We start from the raw sequence: 19,283 nt of genomic DNA, 5'->3' as shown, positions 1-19,283 counted from the left end.
CCCTCAGCTTTTGCTTGATTTTACATTTGAAAATAATGTCTTTGCGAGTCATAGTTTAACACCTCAAGGGACGTGGGATCAAATATTCTGCTACATACAACACGTCGGGCAAAAGTCAGGGTAAATGATGACGTTTTATCCTTATTTTTTATGACTCGAGTGAGGCTAGAGAACAAAATTTTAAACAAATAAGTCATTGATGCGCCGATGAAGCTTATATTAGTGATGTAGTAAATGACTGTCAGCAATTTGGCAAAGAGGATTAGTGAATTATTCATGCTCTCTGTAGTATATTTTTGTATGTTTTTTTTCTGGAAACAGCTGTCATTCAGAATTAAGCATTTATATCAATTGTCATTTCAGGTAATGATGTTTACAGCGTTTCTTTATGAATATTCTATATGTGGAGGTTCTGCAAAACATCAATTCATCAGGGATAAAGAGTCTAGGACATTCTGTTCTGACTCCTCACCTTGTCTCTTCTTAGTACACACCAAAACATCCTCTTGAGCTAAGAGGCTGTTGTTGTTAACATTTATTCATACCTCATAAGAAGAATCTGCTTTAGAAGGAGGCCATTGACTGAGCACCATTGACACAAAGCAATGCAACAATGCATTATTACTCTATTATTGTATTGTATTCTGCAAAGTGATGAAGTTTCCTGCTGTAATGGGGTGCCGGGTTTGGTTTGAATCATTAATATCTGCGTGGCTATACATGCAAGATGATTGTTTGTACATTACAATATACACAATAGACTGAGCCCCCTACAGAATTTGTTAATATTTGTGACAAGTGATTGTCTTGGTAATACCAACAACTTCACATGATTAATTTATTCATGATTTCATCATCTGTGTCATCCATCCTTATGAGGGTGCTGGAGCCAATTAACTAGGGAGAGTAACTAAGGTACACTTTGAATTGGTTGCCAAGCATTTGCATAGCAAATATCATTTGATGTGAATGAATGTATGCTTTTTTTCAAGCTTTAATAAGGAAATTGTGTTGGAAATGTATATAGTTGGAAACTCTTGATCAGCTTGTTCTGAATTTTGTTGTCTAGTGCTATCTAGTGGACACTATAGACAAATACATGTGGTTGTAAGTGTCTTATAAATGAACTGGAAATTGTTATTCCTAAATTCAGGTGTTTTAAACTGCTAAAAATAAATATACCAAATTATGACGTTATCCAATTCAGCCATGTAATTTGATTTTCAAAAAAGGTAACTATTTGTGTGATAAAACTATTTGGTAAATATATTAACATTTGTTGAACGCTTTCTTTAGAGAGAAAAATGTGAGAAAACATTCCAAATAGTCTATATATACTTGGATTAATCTAAATGAATTGGGCTGAACATAATTCCGTATTATAATTATTTCATTTCAGGTAAAAAAAAAAAAATTATAATACAAATACTTGAGGCTGCTGTGAACCTCCATGCCAGTAGAGGGCAGTAGCGTAACGGCTCCGCCCTCTACTTTGGACAAGGTGCGGCAGAAAAAAAGCAAAAGGGGATCTTTGTGTTCCGTATGACCGCTCACGGTGATCTACTTTTACGAGTCGAATTCAATACTTAAATGTAGACCATTTTACGACTAAGTACATCGATAATGTTTTCGGTTTTTTAAGAGGCTTTCCATCAAAACATTTGTCCACCACCGGAAAAGCGGCGTAACATTGGGTGCTAATGCTACAAGAGCTAGCAGCCGAGACCTAGATTTCGACGACGTTGATATTTTTACAGCAATACCGCGATGGCCGATGTCGACAAACTTAACATTGACAGCATAATTCAACGTCTCCTAGAAGGTAAATGTAGTTTACTCTTCTCGACTATAGCTACCACAGCCATCCGATTGTGTTTGATTTGTGAATATTTAAACGCGAGCGCTTCGAATAACGTTTGTGATGTATTCTTAACTTACTAGTGAGAGGAGCGAAACCGGGCAAGAATGTCCAACTCCAAGAAAATGAGATTCGTGGCTTGTGCTTGAAATCCAGGGAAATTTTCCTGAGTCAACCCATTCTTCTAGAACTGGAGGCACCTCTCAAGATCTGTGGTGAGAAACTCCAATAATTAATTACTAGAAACAGCCGTGGTGTTACCACGTCAAGTGAGAACAGCTTGCTTGTTAAGTTTCAGTTAATTTTCACGATGGTCTCTCTGTTTTTCTGTCAGGCGATATCCACGGGCAATACTACGATCTGCTGAGGCTGTTTGAGTACGGGGGCTTCCCTCCAGAGAGCAACTACCTATTTTTGGGAGACTATGTGGACCGGGGGAAGCAATCTCTGGAAACCATCTGTCTTCTGCTGGCTTACAAAATCAAATACCCCGAAAACTTCTTTCTCTTGAGGGGCAACCACGAGTGTGCTTCTATCAACAGAATATATGGATTTTACGACGAGTGTAAGTCATCGTGTAGTTTGGGGGTGTCCAAACTTTTGTCTCCCAGTGGCCATCTTGAAATTCTTCATTTGATTTGAGAAAAGAGAAAGTGAACAGTTAAAAACTTTTCCACATTAATTAAAAATACCTGTTTGAGTGACTACCTCCGCCTACTGTTAAAGTTGAGGAATGCAACAGAATGTAGGCTGGATTTAAGATTCTTTTGTGGGCCATATTCAATGACAATTTCATGAGAAGGCCCACTGGCCCTAGTTTGGACACCCAAACTTCTTATTTTATGAGTGAATGCTCAATTTTTTTGTATTTGTTTTAACTCTATTAATAAATTATTTTTTTTTATCTTCTAGGTAAACGGAGGTACAACATCAAGCTCTGGAAGACTTTCACAGACTGTTTTAACTGCCTCCCAATTGCCGCCATTGTTGATGAAAAGATCTTTTGCTGTCACGGAGGTGATTTTTATTTTATTTTTTTGTGTCTTTCTTCTCTACAAGTTTTTAAGTTGAATTGAAAAAGTGTTACCAAGAAAGCTGTGATAACAATAAGGATGTTTTGTACAGGCCTTTCTCCTGACCTGCAGTCCATGGAGCAAATCAGGCGCATCATGCGCCCCACGGACGTCCCCGACCAGGGCCTGCTCTGTGATTTGCTATGGTCCGATCCCGACAAAGACGTGTTGGGCTGGGGGGAGAACGACCGAGGCGTCTCATTTACCTTTGGCTCGGAGGTGGTGGCCAAGTTTCTGCATAAGCACGATCTGGATCTGATCTGCCGCGCACATCAGGTCATTTTAAAGCTATGGAAATACTACATGATCGGGACTGTGTGTTTTGAAGGAGTTCAGCGTTTGACATTTTCTTTCTTTCTCGCAGGTTGTCGAGGACGGCTACGAGTTTTTCGCAAAAAGGCAGCTGGTCACTCTGTTCTCCGCACCGAATTATTGTGGGGAGTTTGACAACGCTGGTGCCATGATGAGTGTAGATGAGACCCTCATGTGTTCTTTTCAGGTAAGCTTTTGTAATTAGTTTTGCATTTTATAGGCAAACATAACTTTTTTTTATCTCAATCCAGTGATTAACTAACTCATCTCCTCCATCTTTGTGTAGATTTTGAAACCGGCCGAGAAGAAGAAGCCCAACGGAAGCCGTCCCGTCACTCCTCCTCGCAATATGGTCACCAAGCAAGCAAAGAAATAAAGGTTGTGGCGGCCACTACTCTTTAGTTTGTTTCACGTCTGAGGGATTGGTTAACCTTAATGTTGCCAGTACTGAAAAGATGTCTACATCCACCTAAAGAAAGCAAAATATGTTGTTTTATCCACCAGGGTCAATTGATACATTGCCATGAAAACCTCAGGTTTTTTGCACTCCATTTTGCAGCTACACTTTGCCACATACGACTGTTCTATCATTAACAAATGTTACAATAATGCTTTTTATGCACAGGAATGCCTTGTTTATATAGCTGTGCACAATTTTAGCAGTTTTTCTCCCCCCACATCATGTTTCATCATTCTTTGCCAATAATGGCTATTAATGAACATAAACAAATGAGGTCATGAAATACCACTTTACTGTAAAGCTATTCAGTCTATTCAAAGTCAACCAACATTCAATCATTGTATCGCTCCTTCACATTTTTATTCATGTCTTGTGCTTTAGGAAATGATCTAACAAGCTCTCTTTTAATGTCTAAATCTTTCTAATAAACTTTGAGTGTATTTAAGGGGATACAGAGTTGATTATTTTGTTTTGGAAAAAGCTTCACTACATCAGCATGCATTTGCCATTTACTAGCAGCTTTTCTGATTCTATATAGATTTCTTTTTCAATAAAATGAATCATTTTTTGTGGGGAAAAAAGTAATATAAACAAGATTTCTTTTTCAATAAAATGAATCATTTTTGTGGAAAAAAATTGTAATATAAACAAGCAACAAAAAGTCATGAGTGACAAAAATTCTAAACATTAATTTAAAAATACAAAAAAGAATTGTTATTGTATGTTCAATCAAATAAGTGTGGCCTGTGAAATTGAATTTATTTTGATTTTGTGACTTGATAATTTAATGCTGTCTACCAAAGACAACTCTAAACGTCCAATCCGTTTTAACTGAAAAAATTGGAAGCAATCATTGCATGTAAAGTGCTTTCAATATCAATTTTCCTCTGTTAACTAATTTCAACTACACATAGTACTACTTGGAAGTGTCAGTGAATGAGTTAAGATAACTCTCCTCATCTGAACACCTTTTCAAAGAAATACCAATATTAATACGTCAACTTGTTTTTGTGTTGCAAAGCAACAATATTTGACGCCTGAATAAAATGAACCTGGCACTTGCCCGACCCGGGGGTGCCAAGCTACAAAAGTAAGGCGGTTGTAATGACTCCTTATATGGCATGGAAGCTTGCGTAAGGACGATGACGTCAAAGCGGTCACAAGACCTCGCGAGTTGATCTGTTAGCGAACGGCTCGGCGAAGGCTACAAAGCAGCTGCTCACAAGCACACGCTAAACGTCTTCAAAGGCTCCGGCTAGCAAACACCATGGTGGCGGCGACGAATGCGACCAATGCGGCGAAGGCGACCGGGACACGGCGGCACTTGGGCGGCGATTCCCCGTCCTTCTCCTCGCATTGATCGTGGTGCCAAAGGAGAGCGCCCCCAAAGCTCAACTCCTTCCCCGCGCACGCTTTTCTACTCATCCGCCGTCTCCCGTCCGTCCGACATTTGCGAACCGACGTCGCAGCGGAGCTAGCTCGGTCGCCCCTGACCGGGAGGCGTCGGCCATCGGCCGCTCGGCTACGGGGAGCGGAGGGGGCAATGCTGTCCGTGCTGTCGTACGGTCGACTGGTCGCCAGAGCTGTCATCGGCGGCCTCTCTCAGACGGACGGTCGAGACTACAGCCTGGTGACAGCGAGCTGCGGCTTTGGCAAGGATTTTCGGAAAGGCATCCTGAAGAAAGGAATGTGCTATGGGGACGACGCGTGCTTCATCGCCCGGCACAAATGTGCCGATGTTTTGGGTGAGCGCCGCTTTGTTCTTTCGACGAGCCGGCCGGAGATCGCGGTGCAACCAGCGGCACGATAGCCTAAATCGGCCGCAAAAAGTCCGATTTAGCTTGCAATTGGTTTAGACAAAACATTTGCATATTCGAGGTAATACGGGTTATGTTACGGTGTAACTAACAGCTTTTGAGGTAAAGTGGTCAACTCAACACTTGTTTTCTATTCTATGTAGGTTAATAAAAGGATTGTAATTCCTCATTTAATCCTAGTCCTGGTTTTCATGATGATTGAGTTGGCTAAAATGTAGATCTACATGTTTGCAGATTATTGTTTCATAATACATGAAAGGTTGAAGTGATAAAGCCAAATTTGACATTGTTGTGATCTAATGCCACACTTGTTTGATATAAATTACTTCAGGTTAAAGCGTTTAGGCATAAGTAATAATTATAATAACTATGTATATTTGAAAAAATATTTATAATATATGTATCATGTTTGAATAAATACATTTATGAATTAATAACACTTGAATTAAAATCTAAATATTGCTCTGGCCTCCATATTATAACTGCATTTATGATTAATTCTATAGTATTTAACCTATTTCCCAGCCATTAATTAAACAATACATGTCCATTCCCAGTAAACTGGGAAGACTTCCATTAATGGCAGCAGATGTCAAATTTTGGAGTCTTACATAAGCTGCATAAAAGTGAATAGTATATGTCAGAAGCCTCACATTAAAGACGTTTGGGCTTTGAACACCAAGAGCTTTTTTCTCTTGATTGTATAAAAGCAGACAATGTTGGCCCATCAAACTAAACAATGGGAGTCTAATTTGTTCCTTCAGATTGTTTGCATTCATAAGAGTATGTTTTGCCAAGTAAATGAATAGTAACCACCTTTTTAAACTGTTATTTTAACCTGAAAATTCTCTGGCCTGCAAATCTCTTGTGTGCTCAAACAATAGGAGTTGTTCACTAAACAAGTCAATTTGAGAATCAGGAGATCCTCTCAGCAAGACGTGTTATTTTTGGACGCTTAGTGTAAAGCCGGCCGGCAAAACATTGGCTGTTTCTGGCCAAGGCTGGGGAGACCTTGGGGCTCACCATTTATGGTCAGCAAAGTCACTTTTAAGAAGAAGCAGACTTTGCTGTCCCTGGTCGAGTTTCATTTCATAAACTCTGGGAATTGGTCATTAGTCTGTAAGTATAATATGGCGGCGTAACCTTTGGCTTTTTTTGTTTTGCAGGTGTGGCAGACGGAGTAGGAGGATGGCGGGATTACGGCGTGGACCCTTCCCAATTTTCCAGCACACTGATGAAGACTTGCGAGCGCCTGGTGAAGGAGGGGCGCTTTGTTCCCAGCAACCCCGTTGGCATCCTCACCGCTAGCTATTACGAGCTACTGCAGAACAAAGTGCCGCTGCTGGGTACGTAAAGTTGCCTCAAATTTGTTGATGAAAACATTGGCATTTACTTTTTAGCTTGCATGATCTGACCTAGAGTTTGGTCATTCTCGCCAAATTCAGATTTCATCTGAAACGGCCATGAAAAACCCAAATATGCCAGAGTTACTGTTAAAGCCTTGCTTGATGAATTGCTTCCAGACAAACATGAGATGCTGAGTAGCAGTACTTTTCCACCCCGTAATCACGTGTAGTCGCGCAAACAACAATGTGCGGTATTGTACTCGACCTTCACATCAAAATGAATGTTCATCTGGGCGGCATTGAGCGTTGTATTGTGGTTGGATAGGGAATGCGGCAGGCAGGGAGTGAATGAGTCATAAGCGGGGCTTTCGGAAGGTCGCTCGGTCTCACAGAAAACATTTTAGTTCATCAAGTGAGTCACCAGAAGGGTGTGGCTAACTGCCTGGCGTCTGTCTCTACCGCTGACTCCTTTTATTGGACTTTGACAATAATGGAGCACCGCATTCTCGGGGCTGTTTGGCCTTTGGAAAGTACATTCCAGCAAATTATGTTTCATTAAATAAGGGGAAAGCACTGTAAAACGATTTAACTCGGGCAGGAAACTTTGCAGGGCAAGTACTAGTTATGATTTCTTTCTGTTCCTACATACAGGCAGTAGCACAGCCTGCATTGTGGTATTAGACCGGCAGAGTCACCAGCTGCACACGGCCAATTTGGGGGACTCTGGCTTCCTGTTGGTCCGCGGGGGCGAGGTGGTTCACCGTTCCGATGAGCAGCAGCATTACTTCAACACGCCCTTCCAACTCTCCATAGCTCCCCCCGAGGCCGAGGGGGCCGTCCTCAGCGACAGGTGAGTCACCGAACGTAGCGGTGCCATCGCGTACGTACTTGCAACTCCAGGTCGATTATCTGTACGCCTTTCCGATTCCCCTCGAACGTATTGTTACCAAACGTACCGAATTGGTCTGTCCTGGCAATAAGCAGATTATCGTGCCCACGCAAGAGAGCGGGTTCCAAGAAAAACATTCCACTGAGGGTGGTGAGAGTAACAAGTTTGTTCCTCTCCTAGTGTTTTGTCAATGTAGAGAGTGTCCAGGAACGCACTGTCAGGTCCACGTGCTGCTCTGTCTCGCTGCGTTACCGTGCCAAGCAGCAGCATTAGCGTACCGACATATTGTACTGCCAGAGCGGCCTGTGGATGCTGGCCAAGCATTCCCCTCTCACCCTAGCAAAGTCTGTGCCACTGCAGGCTGATGTGCAAAGTCCACAAGCAGCCCTGCCATCAATCGGGCTCACTGTTAAAGAGACTGCCACAATTACGGTTGTGTTTTTACCAATCGAGTTTTAAATTCATCCAATGGTGGAATGTGGAATTGACAGTGCCCTGTGATTTAAAATATATATATATATAATATGTTGCATGAAAGGGCCAAGTGCCCTTGATTGAGAATGTTCCTTTTCCTTTACGTCAACTTAGAATCTAAACACAAAGGCCAGCACATCTTAAAATAACGTCGCTTTGAGACTTTAATGTCACTGTGATTGAATTCCCCAGAGACAAGTTGAATAGTGCAATTAAAATAAGATACAGAGCGTCCTGATCTTAAAAAACTAGTTTTGTTTCTGATCTTGCGTCCAATATTTTTCTAATGGCACACAGGAAGATTTGTAGGCACGCCCGGTTATAAATCATAGATGGAAACGCTGCTTGTCTAAAGCGCATGAAGATTTGCTCACCTCTCTGACACCGTCTCCGTTCGATTTTTCAGTCCAGACGCCGCCGACAGCTCTTCTTTTGACGTCCAGCTGGGTGATATCATCCTCACCGCCACTGATGGCTTGTTTGACAACATGCCAGACTACATGATCCTCCAGGAACTGAAGAAACTCAAGGTGAGAAGCCAGAAGACGCAGTGTCATGTTACAATAAGAACCAGACGCTGTCACGTACCTTGTTTGTCTTTCTGTACAGAGTGCCAACTACGAGAGCATTCAGAAGACTGCCCGCAGCATTGCCGAGCAGGCCCACGATCTGGCCTATGACCCCAACTACATGTCACCTTTCGCTCAGTTTGCTTGTGACAACGGACTCAATGTTCGAGGTGACTGCATCCCCAACTAAATAAGAAAAGAAGACAAGATTTGGCCAAATTCAGACATGCTAAAATGCAGTTTGCTTTTAATATCCGTGCATGACGTGATAATAACTTAGTAAAGTGTTAGAGGAATAAAAATGGACCGGTTTTATAGTTAATTAGGGTTGGCATTTAGGCATGTTAATTTCAACAATAGGTAAATGGAAAAAAAGGCATGAATGCTCACGTTGGTGTACTAATGTTAGATACTAAAATAGAAGTTAGTAGCTGTTTAGCTAGCTGTTTCTGCTGACCCATAGGACAAACTTAAAATATATTTATTTTATTTCCAGGAGGGAAGCCTGATGACATCACAGTGCTGTTGTCCATAGTAGCAGAATATACTGACTAAGGTCTGGACTGTGGCCGGATGGACTGCTCTGACTCCTGCTGGACAGGATGAATGGCTGAGGATCACATCAATTGTTGTATTTTATTTTTTTTCTCCTGCCTGCATGCCACACTTGTACTTGACCCCAAACCTCAAATAATCAGGTGGATGTAAAAGCTGCAGGAGGCTCTAAAAAGCAGCAATTTGCAGAGATCCCTGGGTAACGAACATACCTGGCATGGAAGAGGTTGCAGGATGAAGCTTTTTTTGGAGGGTTTGGGGCAAACAAGATGTGTCCCCTCAGATGAATTCTTGGAGCAGCCAACATCTCTTTACCTCTTGTGTAGGGAAAGGCGCTCACGCAGGATGGGTCGCCCTTGTGGCTGGATAAAAAAAAGTTAGTAGGTTGTTTTTTAACAGTGGTTATTGGTAAATTTTGTATATGGATGCAGGGAGATGTTTTATAATGTGTTGTATTTTTTAAGAAAAACCCTCAAAACAATCTGATTTCATGAAGGCATCATTTTAAATACCACAAGGCTCATGCAAGTCTATTCCATCAAACAGATGGCCTCCCTTTAATCTTACTTCTGCGTGATCGTGACATGTGGTTTCATGAGGAATTGTGATCAATGTGTATGCAATGGAAGGAAAAGCTGAAGGCGCCATACGGACAAAAACTAAACGCACAAAGCTGAAAAAGCAAATGGGAAAGCGCAAGTATATTTTTCTATGTTGTCGGAGCAGTTTGTTGACTTTAATTGAACGTAAAACATCGTAATCGGCTACCTTTCCATTTTACATTGTTACTTATTTCGCATTATGAATTTACTGCACTTTTAAGTCCATTTTTTGTGTAGTGTGTTAATGACGTGCCTTGTATCAAATGACGATACTGGCAAATCCAAGCCTCAAATTGCAAATAGCCATGTTCTACATGGTCAAATGTTCTTTTCATCCAGCAGTTATGAAGCCATCAGCTAAAATGACACTTTACAAGATTGCACTAAAAAGACAAAGGGAGATTAAAGTAAAGCAATTCCAACTATACTACTTTGAAGCATTCTAGCATGTCTGTGGGGCAATCTTAGTAGCCTCGCCATGATCAAGCAAGTCTCTTTTGGATGAAATGGCTAGCATTAACACTTTGCGCCCAGAAGAACATCATTTCCCTCCTCTAAACAAATTATGGAATATTTTTAGATGTACACGTCAATGCTGATCTGCTGTACGCTATTTAAATAAAGATGATAGTATTTATTATTTTGTGACATATGATTGATGTGATTCCAGATACATACACTATCATTAAACATTTCACTTGAATGAGGTGATAATCCAAGTAAAGGTCATGAATAAATCCTTGTATGGATTCAATGGGATGATTTGTCAGGGCTGTTAATAACACACTAAGAAAATCATTAAATGTAACAAATACTTGTATGAAAGAGTTTTCAAATTTGGGGACTTGATAATTCGGCGATTCCCCCCGGGTCTTCATCCTCCTCCACTTCACTGTCACAAGCCAGAACAGAGGCGGCGCAGTTCTCATCATCGCGCTCTGATGACGAAGCTCGAAACAGGAGGGAACAGATCTTTGGGAGCAAAATGGTAGGACTATAAAAAAACAATTAACTGTTTTTCCTCCACAACTATGTTCTAATCACTGCACACGTTACCATAAACTACCAATCAATACGTGTGCCATTATAATTGAGAGGTAAAATATGCCGAATATTGAAAATGTCCTGTTTGGAAGGTTTACCATGGAGGAAGCAGGACTACTACTGGTCACATCAGCGGTGCTAACTTGGAGATGTTTGCTATTATAAAGCAGCAAAAGAGATTCTGGAGGGCCGGTGGGGCTGCCCTGGCTGGATGGGACCACCTCCATGTCAGCTCTTTCACTGGAAAGGTTGTCTCTGGCTGTAGCATCTGTACATCTGCAAAACACAAAAGAGAAGCGAGGCATAAAAGATCGGATGCCACTTAACAACAAAAGGGTCCTCACCAAGGAATAAAAGTTCAAATCCAGCCTGTGCTCATCAGTTTATGAACCTTACACTCTCCAAAGTGTCCTACTTTTCCGTCACAGATTCAAGTCTGGCTGTAACAGTACACCCACGTGAGATTCTAAAAGCAGCCAGTGAAAGCCAAGCGGCATGACTCAGTGCCAGAAGAGAGGCTCAGGTGGGAAGAGTCAATTAAACTAGCTAATTCGCATTCATGCCAAACCCAGACCGTACGGGACTTTGCCACGGCCAGGGTGGTATCTCTGGGAGTTTCACCGATGTTGCAAAGTGAGTGCGCCGTACCGAGACATCGTTGGTTCTAGGGTCTTTGTCGGTAGGGGTGGTCCTCTGCTGTCATAGTCATTCAAACTAGCCAGCACCACAGTGGCCTCCAGGACGGTGTCCTCTACAGACAAGCACAGAGGCCTACAACAGACAGAAATGACAAGCTGGTCATGTTCATAGTCCTTCCTATGGCAAAATAAATAACATATCATAATCTATGCTGTTCCGTTTGCTATCACTGCCACTGCCACCGTTTTGAAAATGATATTTGGATTCTTAGTGGGAGCATAGTGTCCTTGAGACTCACTTTCCTGCAGCACCAAATTGGAGAGAGATCATTAGACTGAGCGACTCCGCAAAGGACAGCAAAGCCTTCAAATGACAGAAATACACTGTGTTATAGCATTTAAGGCGTGACGCTACATATAAGGAGTGCAAAGAAAAGTGCAAGAGTCCACATTAGCACATGGAAATACCCCACCGACAAGCAACGTTCCTACTTTTATGTGACGCGCTATCAAAAAACAGACACAATTAATTACCTTCAGCTCCCTCAGGCAGAAGGTTATGGCCGAGTCGCCCCCAGACTGAAAAAAGTCAAATTCGTCGGGGTGTAAGGACATCTCGGTGTACATCTTCACGTGCTCTGTGACAGATAACGACACGCTTCTAAGTACATCTGAGCCATCATATTAGCGTATAAAAAAGGGATTATTTTCAAATATGAGCGATTGAGAGCTGAAGATAGAATGTAACTTAAGCTCACCATTTCTTCCTTCACTGAAATTCCTCAAACTAACTCGCAGAGGAGATATTGATAGGGTGACTTCCTCCTGAGATCTTTGAAAATGCATCACCATATTCGCAAGAAGTCTGCACAGAACAGCAGAATATTTTTTTTATTTTTTTTCTGTGGCTTAATAAGAAAGCGAAATTGGGTTTAACATTGCTGTTGACGCTAAAGAGCATGCCATTAAATTGTCCAAAACCATATTTCGTAACACTCCTTTAAGCCATTGGCTGCCTTTATAGCACTGGAACATTCTCAACCCGTCCTCCCAGTTTAAAACAATTGGACATATTTCGTTTTCCATGGCATTTATATATTATTAGTAAATAAATGTTACATGACATTTATTTTAATTCCCTTTTGTTTGTTTTTTTTAATTTAAAAAATCTATTGTTGCTAAATTGAAGACTGTACATAGAAGGGAGGAATACTTGCCTGGCTGGTCCTTTGAGTACATTAGGACAGAAATGGGAATCAAACACAGCCTGCAGAGGAGAGCTCTCCTGGTAACACAGGTTGTGGGTTTTTGTGATACCTAGATAGGATGTGGGCGGAGTTAAATCATGCAATGTACAAACACCGCCACCGCGTGGTTATATTTTGTACTGTCGCTGTAGAAGAGACGCTATCCTACCGTGCCGACAGAAAAACTGAACCATGACTCTGTCATTTGGATTGTCCACAGATATTTGACAACGCTCCACATTTCGCTCGTTGGTAATAGAAGTTCGAAAAAGTGGCAGCAAAGACTGAAAAGCAAATTGAAAAAGTCTTGGAGCGATATATATTTGTTTTCTCGTAAAGTTGAGATATGATACCGACCTTCATGGGTAGCTTGCATCGAATGGGTTTAGTGGCCTGGTCTGATGCCAAGCTGTAGTTGTGGAAGAACATTGGCGAGAAGGAGAAGCAGGCATATGCGGTCTCAGACGAATTCACTGACCTCAGGGCCAACTGTAACCATTCGAAAGTGAAACGTTAATACATACATGGAGGAAAATAACAGTGGAAAACAGCTATTATTATGAAGACCAGCTCACCCCTTTGACTGTGGGATCGAACCACAGCTCATCTCCAATCCTCGAAAGTGCATGAATAGCCTTTCCAAAAGCTGAAAATATTCGCAGTCAGATATTTTAATAAGAAGTTTCATGTATAACGTACTAGTTAACTCTACAACAGCAAAGTAAGATACTCGAATTAAAACGTTTTCCCTTGCTAACCTGTGAGTCGCTAGCACAACAGCTAGCACAATATTATAGACACGAGTAGCTACTTTTTCAATTAAAATACGCGAGAAAACGCGGCTTTGGCAAGTGTAGTTTGAAATGCACTTGGCATTGTTATTTTTTGTTTACCTTTTATGCAGTTTCCTTCAAGAGCACAGTTCATTTTGAGCGAATGAAGGGATGCTAACTATCGGTGGAAGTCAAGCTAGCACTGAATGGAACGTCCAATTAATTAGCTTAGGCCTACACCTGGGTTCAACTCTCGTCAGCATTTTTTTCTTTTGAAAGATTGAGTATTTGTGTCATTTAAAAAGAAACGTGCCTCATGTGTTCATAGATATTACATATTTTAAATAAATATATATATATATATATATTTAGTTTTTTAATAAATGCTTGCAATGTTACTAAGAATGGAATCATAATGAATAAAAACACATACTTTGGTTATGTTTCAATGACTAACTATGTTTTTTTCAATGTTATGAATTAATAAAAAGTTAAAAACAATATAAATTAAAAAAAGAGGAATATCTTTAGTTATGGCTCTCAACCACAAGGTGTTTTTTTTACCCCATACATTTTAATTCATTGCTCAACTTTGACAGTGGAAGACAGCCAATCGATTTTGACTGGGAGGGCTGGCAGAGATCTCTACCAGTCAAAATGGATTGATACAAAAAACAAAAAAAATACATACAGATACAAAAAGCTACTTATTTTATACACTTTATTGAGCATCATGTCCAATATACATTGCGCTGAAACAAAATGGAAAACAAAACTGGTGGCAACATTGTAGTAGAATAGGCAAGATTACCCGGACAGACACCATTTTCAGAGTGTATTGCTTAATGAAGTTTGAAAAATGCACCGAATCGGTGCAAATACAGTGAACACCGGTCAGAAGGTCATGGTAGAAAATTCTGACGTAAATCGTTGACAGCATTGACGTGATCAAGTTTCCACATGTCTACTAAAGACTATACATAACATTTGCCCAGGATTGTACATTGTAAATAGTATCCTTAACTTATTCAACTCTTGATTGCATGCGCCAAAAAATGGTTTCTTTTGTGATCAGTCAGTATCGCGAAAGATGGCATGACGTAATCATTACCAAGTCAAATCTTGATAAATGACGTATTTTCTGACCAGTGTACTCTCTTTGATGTAAAAGTATATGCAGGATTGTGTCTTCAAATTCTTTACGTGTCAACACTACGTTAAAAAAAAAAAGATCGGGAAGTTATTGTGATACATGATGGCTAAATGTGTACCAGGAACAATTAAAAAAAAATTAAAAAATGAAACTGACCTTTCAACCTACCTATCGTCCTTAGCATCTGCACCCAAAACAAAAAGTGAAACTTATGACCTACAGAGACATCCCAATGTGCAACAACATACTGACAGCTAGTCCAGTTCTACAACAAAGCCCCCCCAAAGCATCCCCACATCGAGAACTCAACAACAACATTGAGGTAAATTCAGATGCCACAGCAGTACACACTCCACACCCAGAATGATCACAGCTTGCAGACTTTTCTCCTCACACACCCGTTTTTTGGTTGTGGCAGCGGACAAAGTCTTCCCACCCGGGCGCTAATTGCAACATTAAAATCGAATCCTGAGAAGTTGGCACAAACCTACTGTTAACGTTAGCCATGCGTGTGTGTGCAAGTCAATACACGAGAGGCTCGTGGCTTGGCCATTCCGTCGCCGACGACAAATAGCCACGAGACGCGAGAGTTTGATGGGATCATGCACGATGGAGTCGTTGCTACACCTTAGCGCAGATAGCGGATGCGGGTTGCCGTTTCGTGGGCGTAAAATCGCCCGGGCTTTCCGTTTCTGAAAAATAAGCGGTGACGAAGCGAAGCCCGTAAAAGGCAACGTTGAGTGAATGACCGTTGGAAAATCACATCGATTGACAGGTATGACGGACTGACGTGTGATGTATGAAATTGAAGACGGGATGATGTCAAGGCTTTCATTTGTTCGACTCACTCTTGACCACTAAATTGCATAAGAAACCTGGTAGTATAAAGTAGAAACTGTTCAGCAGCAGATAAAAAAGCAAGTTAATTTACAGTAGTGACATATTTTACATCATTAGTTTTCCAAAATAAATAAAATTAAATATACAATTCCAGGAAGGAAGGAAGTGAATTTCGCTGGTAGTGTTCTGAAATTTGCTCTTCTCGTGACATGTGACAACCGCTCGCAGAAGCCAAGTTGAAAAAATTCCTTTTATCTTGCAAAACGAAGGGCACAAAAGTCGGAACGTTTCCCTCTGGAGGCATTTCCTAAAAAGGAGAAGATTAATTCCATGCTGAAGTAACATTGCACAAGTGATTAGAAATAACGAACATAAGTATTGTATACATAAAAAATTGATTGGTAGACTATAACTATATATATATTTTTTTACATTATAACGCAAAACTTTCCAATGCAAGTCGCTGAATTTGGGAGTTTTTAAAGAAAAACACCGTATGTCTCTTCCCTCCATTATTAATTATTTTTAAAAATGTTCTTTTTTTTAAGTTCATAAAAATGTGAAAATCTGCAAAGGACTTATTATCCTCAAAACCTCTATTTTTCAGAGTCAGGGTTGAGCCGATAAAGCCAATTATGAAAAACTACCAAGAGTCATCTTAGCATTTCTGCAAAACTTGAAGTGTGGCATGATCATAGATTTGAATTGTTGAAGGCATTCTCACAAATTATTTCTTTAATTACAATGATAATATATATTTTTAATAAGTTTAAAAAGTGACGACTTAAATACTCACCCTGGAATTCACTATACGCTCTAGTCAAAGGCCATCTCTTGACTTTTTCTTACGCAACGAGCCACTTTCCGCTTAAATTCGCCGTTGGGGTCCTCCCTCCACTCTTTCTGTGAAAGAGACTTGGTTTTTAGTGACCTCGCCCTCGTCGACGTCACAAGGACGAATCGAGACAAAGTCCTCGGTCCACATTTCAACTCACAGCAGCGTCTACGTTAGCCGGTGAATCGCTGTTGGGGTCCGCCAACATGGAGATGACACTAATCATGATTGTCTCAACTGTGTGGATTGGCAGCCAGCGCTCTTCGGGCTTCTCATAACCAAACTTGTCCTCACCAGGCTCGTGCAGGATGGAAATGCACACATCCCCATTTTTCGCAACTGGGTACACGCAATAAAACAATTTTCTGAACTTGGGGGACTAAGTCAATTCATAGTTTGCCTAACAAAATATCTGAATGAGGATTGTATGGTGGATCTGTCATTTGATGTAGTGTAACAATGAAAGTGAACATTCTTTTTGAGTATCACTAAACAATAGTTTATGGAAAGAGGCCCCATGTGATTAAAGGCTAGTGCAGTTTTGTGATTTGGGTGCATTTACCGTTCGGGTGCCAGATTTCGGTTATGAACTTCATCTTTGGAGGCCGAAGAGGATAATCGTATGGGAACGTTAAATATGCTTTAAAAAACCCTCCTTCACTGCAATAGAGAAGATGTCAAAGTTAAAGGGTTGGACAACTGGTGGAAAAAATAACACTTTATTAGAATGTGCCGTATGACAGCGTCATGAATGTCAATCAATAATTTAGGAAAGATGTCATGAAGGATCGCAATCCCAAAGTCTGACATTTTAAATAATAATCGGACCTAGGCTTTGTCATCATCATTGACTCGACAAAAGCCTAATTGTCATCATACCCAGCTGTGTATGACGAAATTGGTAAATAGTGTCAGGTTTGCATCACAAGCGACATAATTTACTGAATGACACTTAACCGTTTGATTGCCATTGACAGCAATATATATGTCCAATCCATTTGTACTGTGAGGGGCATTCGAGTGCTTTCATTCCATTCCAGTTGAAATGGATTGGACGTCTATTGCCGTCGTTGATGGCTGCATTCAATGTCAATTTCCTTCTTTTACATTTGTTCTGTGATTGGGCTGGGAGTTATAAGACACTGCCATAAGAAACATTTAAATAAAGAAAGCGAGCTAACTTACAAAAGGGTGTCTTGGGGGCCGATGATCACCACTTCCCATTTATAAATATCGTCATCATCTATGAGACCTGCCGAAAAGCCCTCCACAGGGTTCTTGTTGAGCTCTGAAAAATAAGAGTGACATGAATGTTTTAAATGAGCAATTACAACAAAAACACAAGTTATGTCCCTCGACTCACACATTTCTGAAACTGGACAAAAGAAAGCTTCCTTAAAAAGAGAAGATTACAGTGTGAGGGTAACGTATGTCCAACCAAAATATACAGGTGAGTGTTTGCGCATTATTATTTTAGGCTGATTATTGTTTTTTCATGAAGATTCAAGTTCACAAAATATATCGAGAGGGGGAAAAACACCAAATGTCTTTTCTATCCCAAGATTATAGCCACACAAAAAGTTTCCTCCATGCCCAGGATTAGATTTTTTTTATATACTACCAGTATATAGACGTTCATAAATTCAGCAATTCATTCATCGTCAGTATCCTCACAAAGGTCATGCTGGGTGCAGCCCTAAACCAAAATGATAACTCAAAGCAAAAAATGACTTTTTCTATCCATGAATTATTAAATGCACAAGCTCGCCTCCAAAAACGAACGACGAGACAGCTATTTTTCTCCAGCTTGAATTGCTTAATGTTGCGCTTATTTGATTTCTGACGTCTCGTGGGAAAACACCAAGTGAAATTTAGGGGGTGGGAAAAAGTGACTTCCCATTTTTCCTTTTCTAAAATGTCAATAGACTTTGCGATGTTATTTCGCATCGTGTGTCTGTGCTGCATCTTCCTCGATGAGTGGGGGGCTCGCATTTGTGGGGGCAGCGCGATGAATGCTGTCTGTCTTTCTGTCCATAGCTGTTGTCAGAGAATGCCACCTGGACAACAATTAGTTTGCAATTTAGAGTCAGCAACAACGACCTGCGATTGTCCACAGAAAGCAAAACTCGCAACAATGAATAGAATAACGCAAAGAAATAACAAGTTCGTTAGCCATTGAACACAGCTAAAATATCACATCTAGAAATGTTCTGTGTCTATTGAACACTGATTTGAACATCGATACTCTTATGTAAACGCCATTAAAAGCTGATGGTCCCTGTATTGATAATTCCTTTGTTCTGTCAGCTAACTAGTGACGAACTCGCTAGCGCGTTAGCAAGGGAATGTTGGATTTCTGTTATGTGTTCTTAGGGTGTTATTTATGCCCAGTTGTACGGTCTGTGAATTCCGTATTATCGCCAGAAGTCAGAAGTTCTGACTGCGCGTTAGCACCATGTTAAGTGGACGTTTCTGTTTTGACGCGCTAGCTTCAAGTGGCTACGTTAGCAGCTAGCTACGTAAACTTTACATTGGATTATTTCCCCCCGGACAGAGTGAATTTCATTTTACCTGCAAGTTGTTTTCGGAGAAGCAACGCTGATTGTTCGGTCATGGTATGTGCACGTGATTGGAAAATGTGGTTTTAGAAATACTCCCAGCGAAATGAAAGCTCGCCCAGATTCGCTGCGATGCGTCCTGCTTGCCTGCCGATTTCCCTCTTGTGTTTTGACACAAGCTTCAGCTGCTGGTTTGGAGGCTGAACTGCGCATGCGTACGCGTGATTGACAGCTTCTGAC

The 19,283-nt window shown here is 40.8% G+C and overlaps 4 protein-coding genes across 4 annotated transcripts; 2 read left to right on the top strand and 2 right to left on the bottom strand.

Moving 5' to 3' along the window:
- Positions 1-1,465: 1,465 nt before the first annotated feature.
- Positions 1,466-4,153, top strand: LOC144074658 (serine/threonine-protein phosphatase PP1-gamma catalytic subunit A). The gene is made up of 7 exons (XM_077601198.1): positions 1,466-1,822; positions 1,942-2,073; positions 2,193-2,423; positions 2,771-2,875; positions 2,984-3,207; positions 3,296-3,430; positions 3,530-4,153. Exons 1-7 carry the CDS (start codon positions 1,768-1,770, stop codon positions 3,617-3,619), a joined length of 972 nt encoding a protein of 323 aa, XP_077457324.1. The 5' UTR covers positions 1,466-1,767; the 3' UTR covers positions 3,620-4,153.
- A 712-nt stretch (positions 4,154-4,865) lies between these two features.
- On the top strand, positions 4,866-10,595 carry pptc7a (protein phosphatase targeting COQ7 a). The gene is made up of 6 exons (XM_077601126.1): positions 4,866-5,448; positions 6,687-6,866; positions 7,518-7,716; positions 8,636-8,759; positions 8,839-8,968; positions 9,295-10,595. The coding sequence occupies exons 1-6, from the start codon at positions 5,247-5,249 to the stop codon at positions 9,351-9,353; spliced, it is 894 nt and encodes a 297-aa protein (XP_077457252.1). The 5' UTR covers positions 4,866-5,246; the 3' UTR covers positions 9,354-10,595.
- rad9b (RAD9 checkpoint clamp component B) lies at positions 10,569-13,922 on the bottom strand. The gene is made up of 11 exons (XM_077601125.1): positions 13,778-13,922; positions 13,460-13,530; positions 13,242-13,373; positions 13,054-13,168; positions 12,855-12,954; positions 12,396-12,502; positions 12,172-12,275; positions 11,937-12,001; positions 11,648-11,770; positions 11,098-11,275; positions 10,569-10,927 (listed from the first exon to the last, which is right to left on the bottom strand). Exons 1-11 carry the CDS (start codon positions 13,809-13,811, stop codon positions 10,787-10,789), a joined length of 1,170 nt encoding a protein of 389 aa, XP_077457251.1. The 5' UTR covers positions 13,812-13,922; the 3' UTR covers positions 10,569-10,786.
- Positions 13,923-14,361: 439 nt separating this feature from the next.
- LOC144073924 (ubiquitin-conjugating enzyme E2 G1-like) lies at positions 14,362-19,253 on the bottom strand. Its single transcript, XM_077599868.1, has 6 exons — positions 19,057-19,253; positions 17,671-17,773; positions 17,048-17,145; positions 16,646-16,824; positions 16,447-16,553; positions 14,362-15,957 (listed from the first exon to the last, which is right to left on the bottom strand). Exons 1-5 carry the CDS (start codon positions 19,097-19,099, stop codon positions 16,467-16,469), a joined length of 510 nt encoding a protein of 169 aa, XP_077455994.1. The 5' UTR covers positions 19,100-19,253; the 3' UTR covers positions 14,362-15,957; positions 16,447-16,466.
- Between the last annotated feature and the right edge of the window lie 30 nt (positions 19,254-19,283).

The sequence above is a fragment of the Stigmatopora argus genome, chromosome 5 (assembly GCF_051989625.1).
Source record: "Stigmatopora argus isolate UIUO_Sarg chromosome 5, RoL_Sarg_1.0, whole genome shotgun sequence".
Taxonomy (NCBI): Eukaryota; Metazoa; Chordata; class Actinopteri; order Syngnathiformes; family Syngnathidae; genus Stigmatopora; species Stigmatopora argus.
The sequence above is the reverse complement of the archived record's forward strand: the minus strand, read 5'-3'. Positions and strand labels throughout refer to the sequence as shown.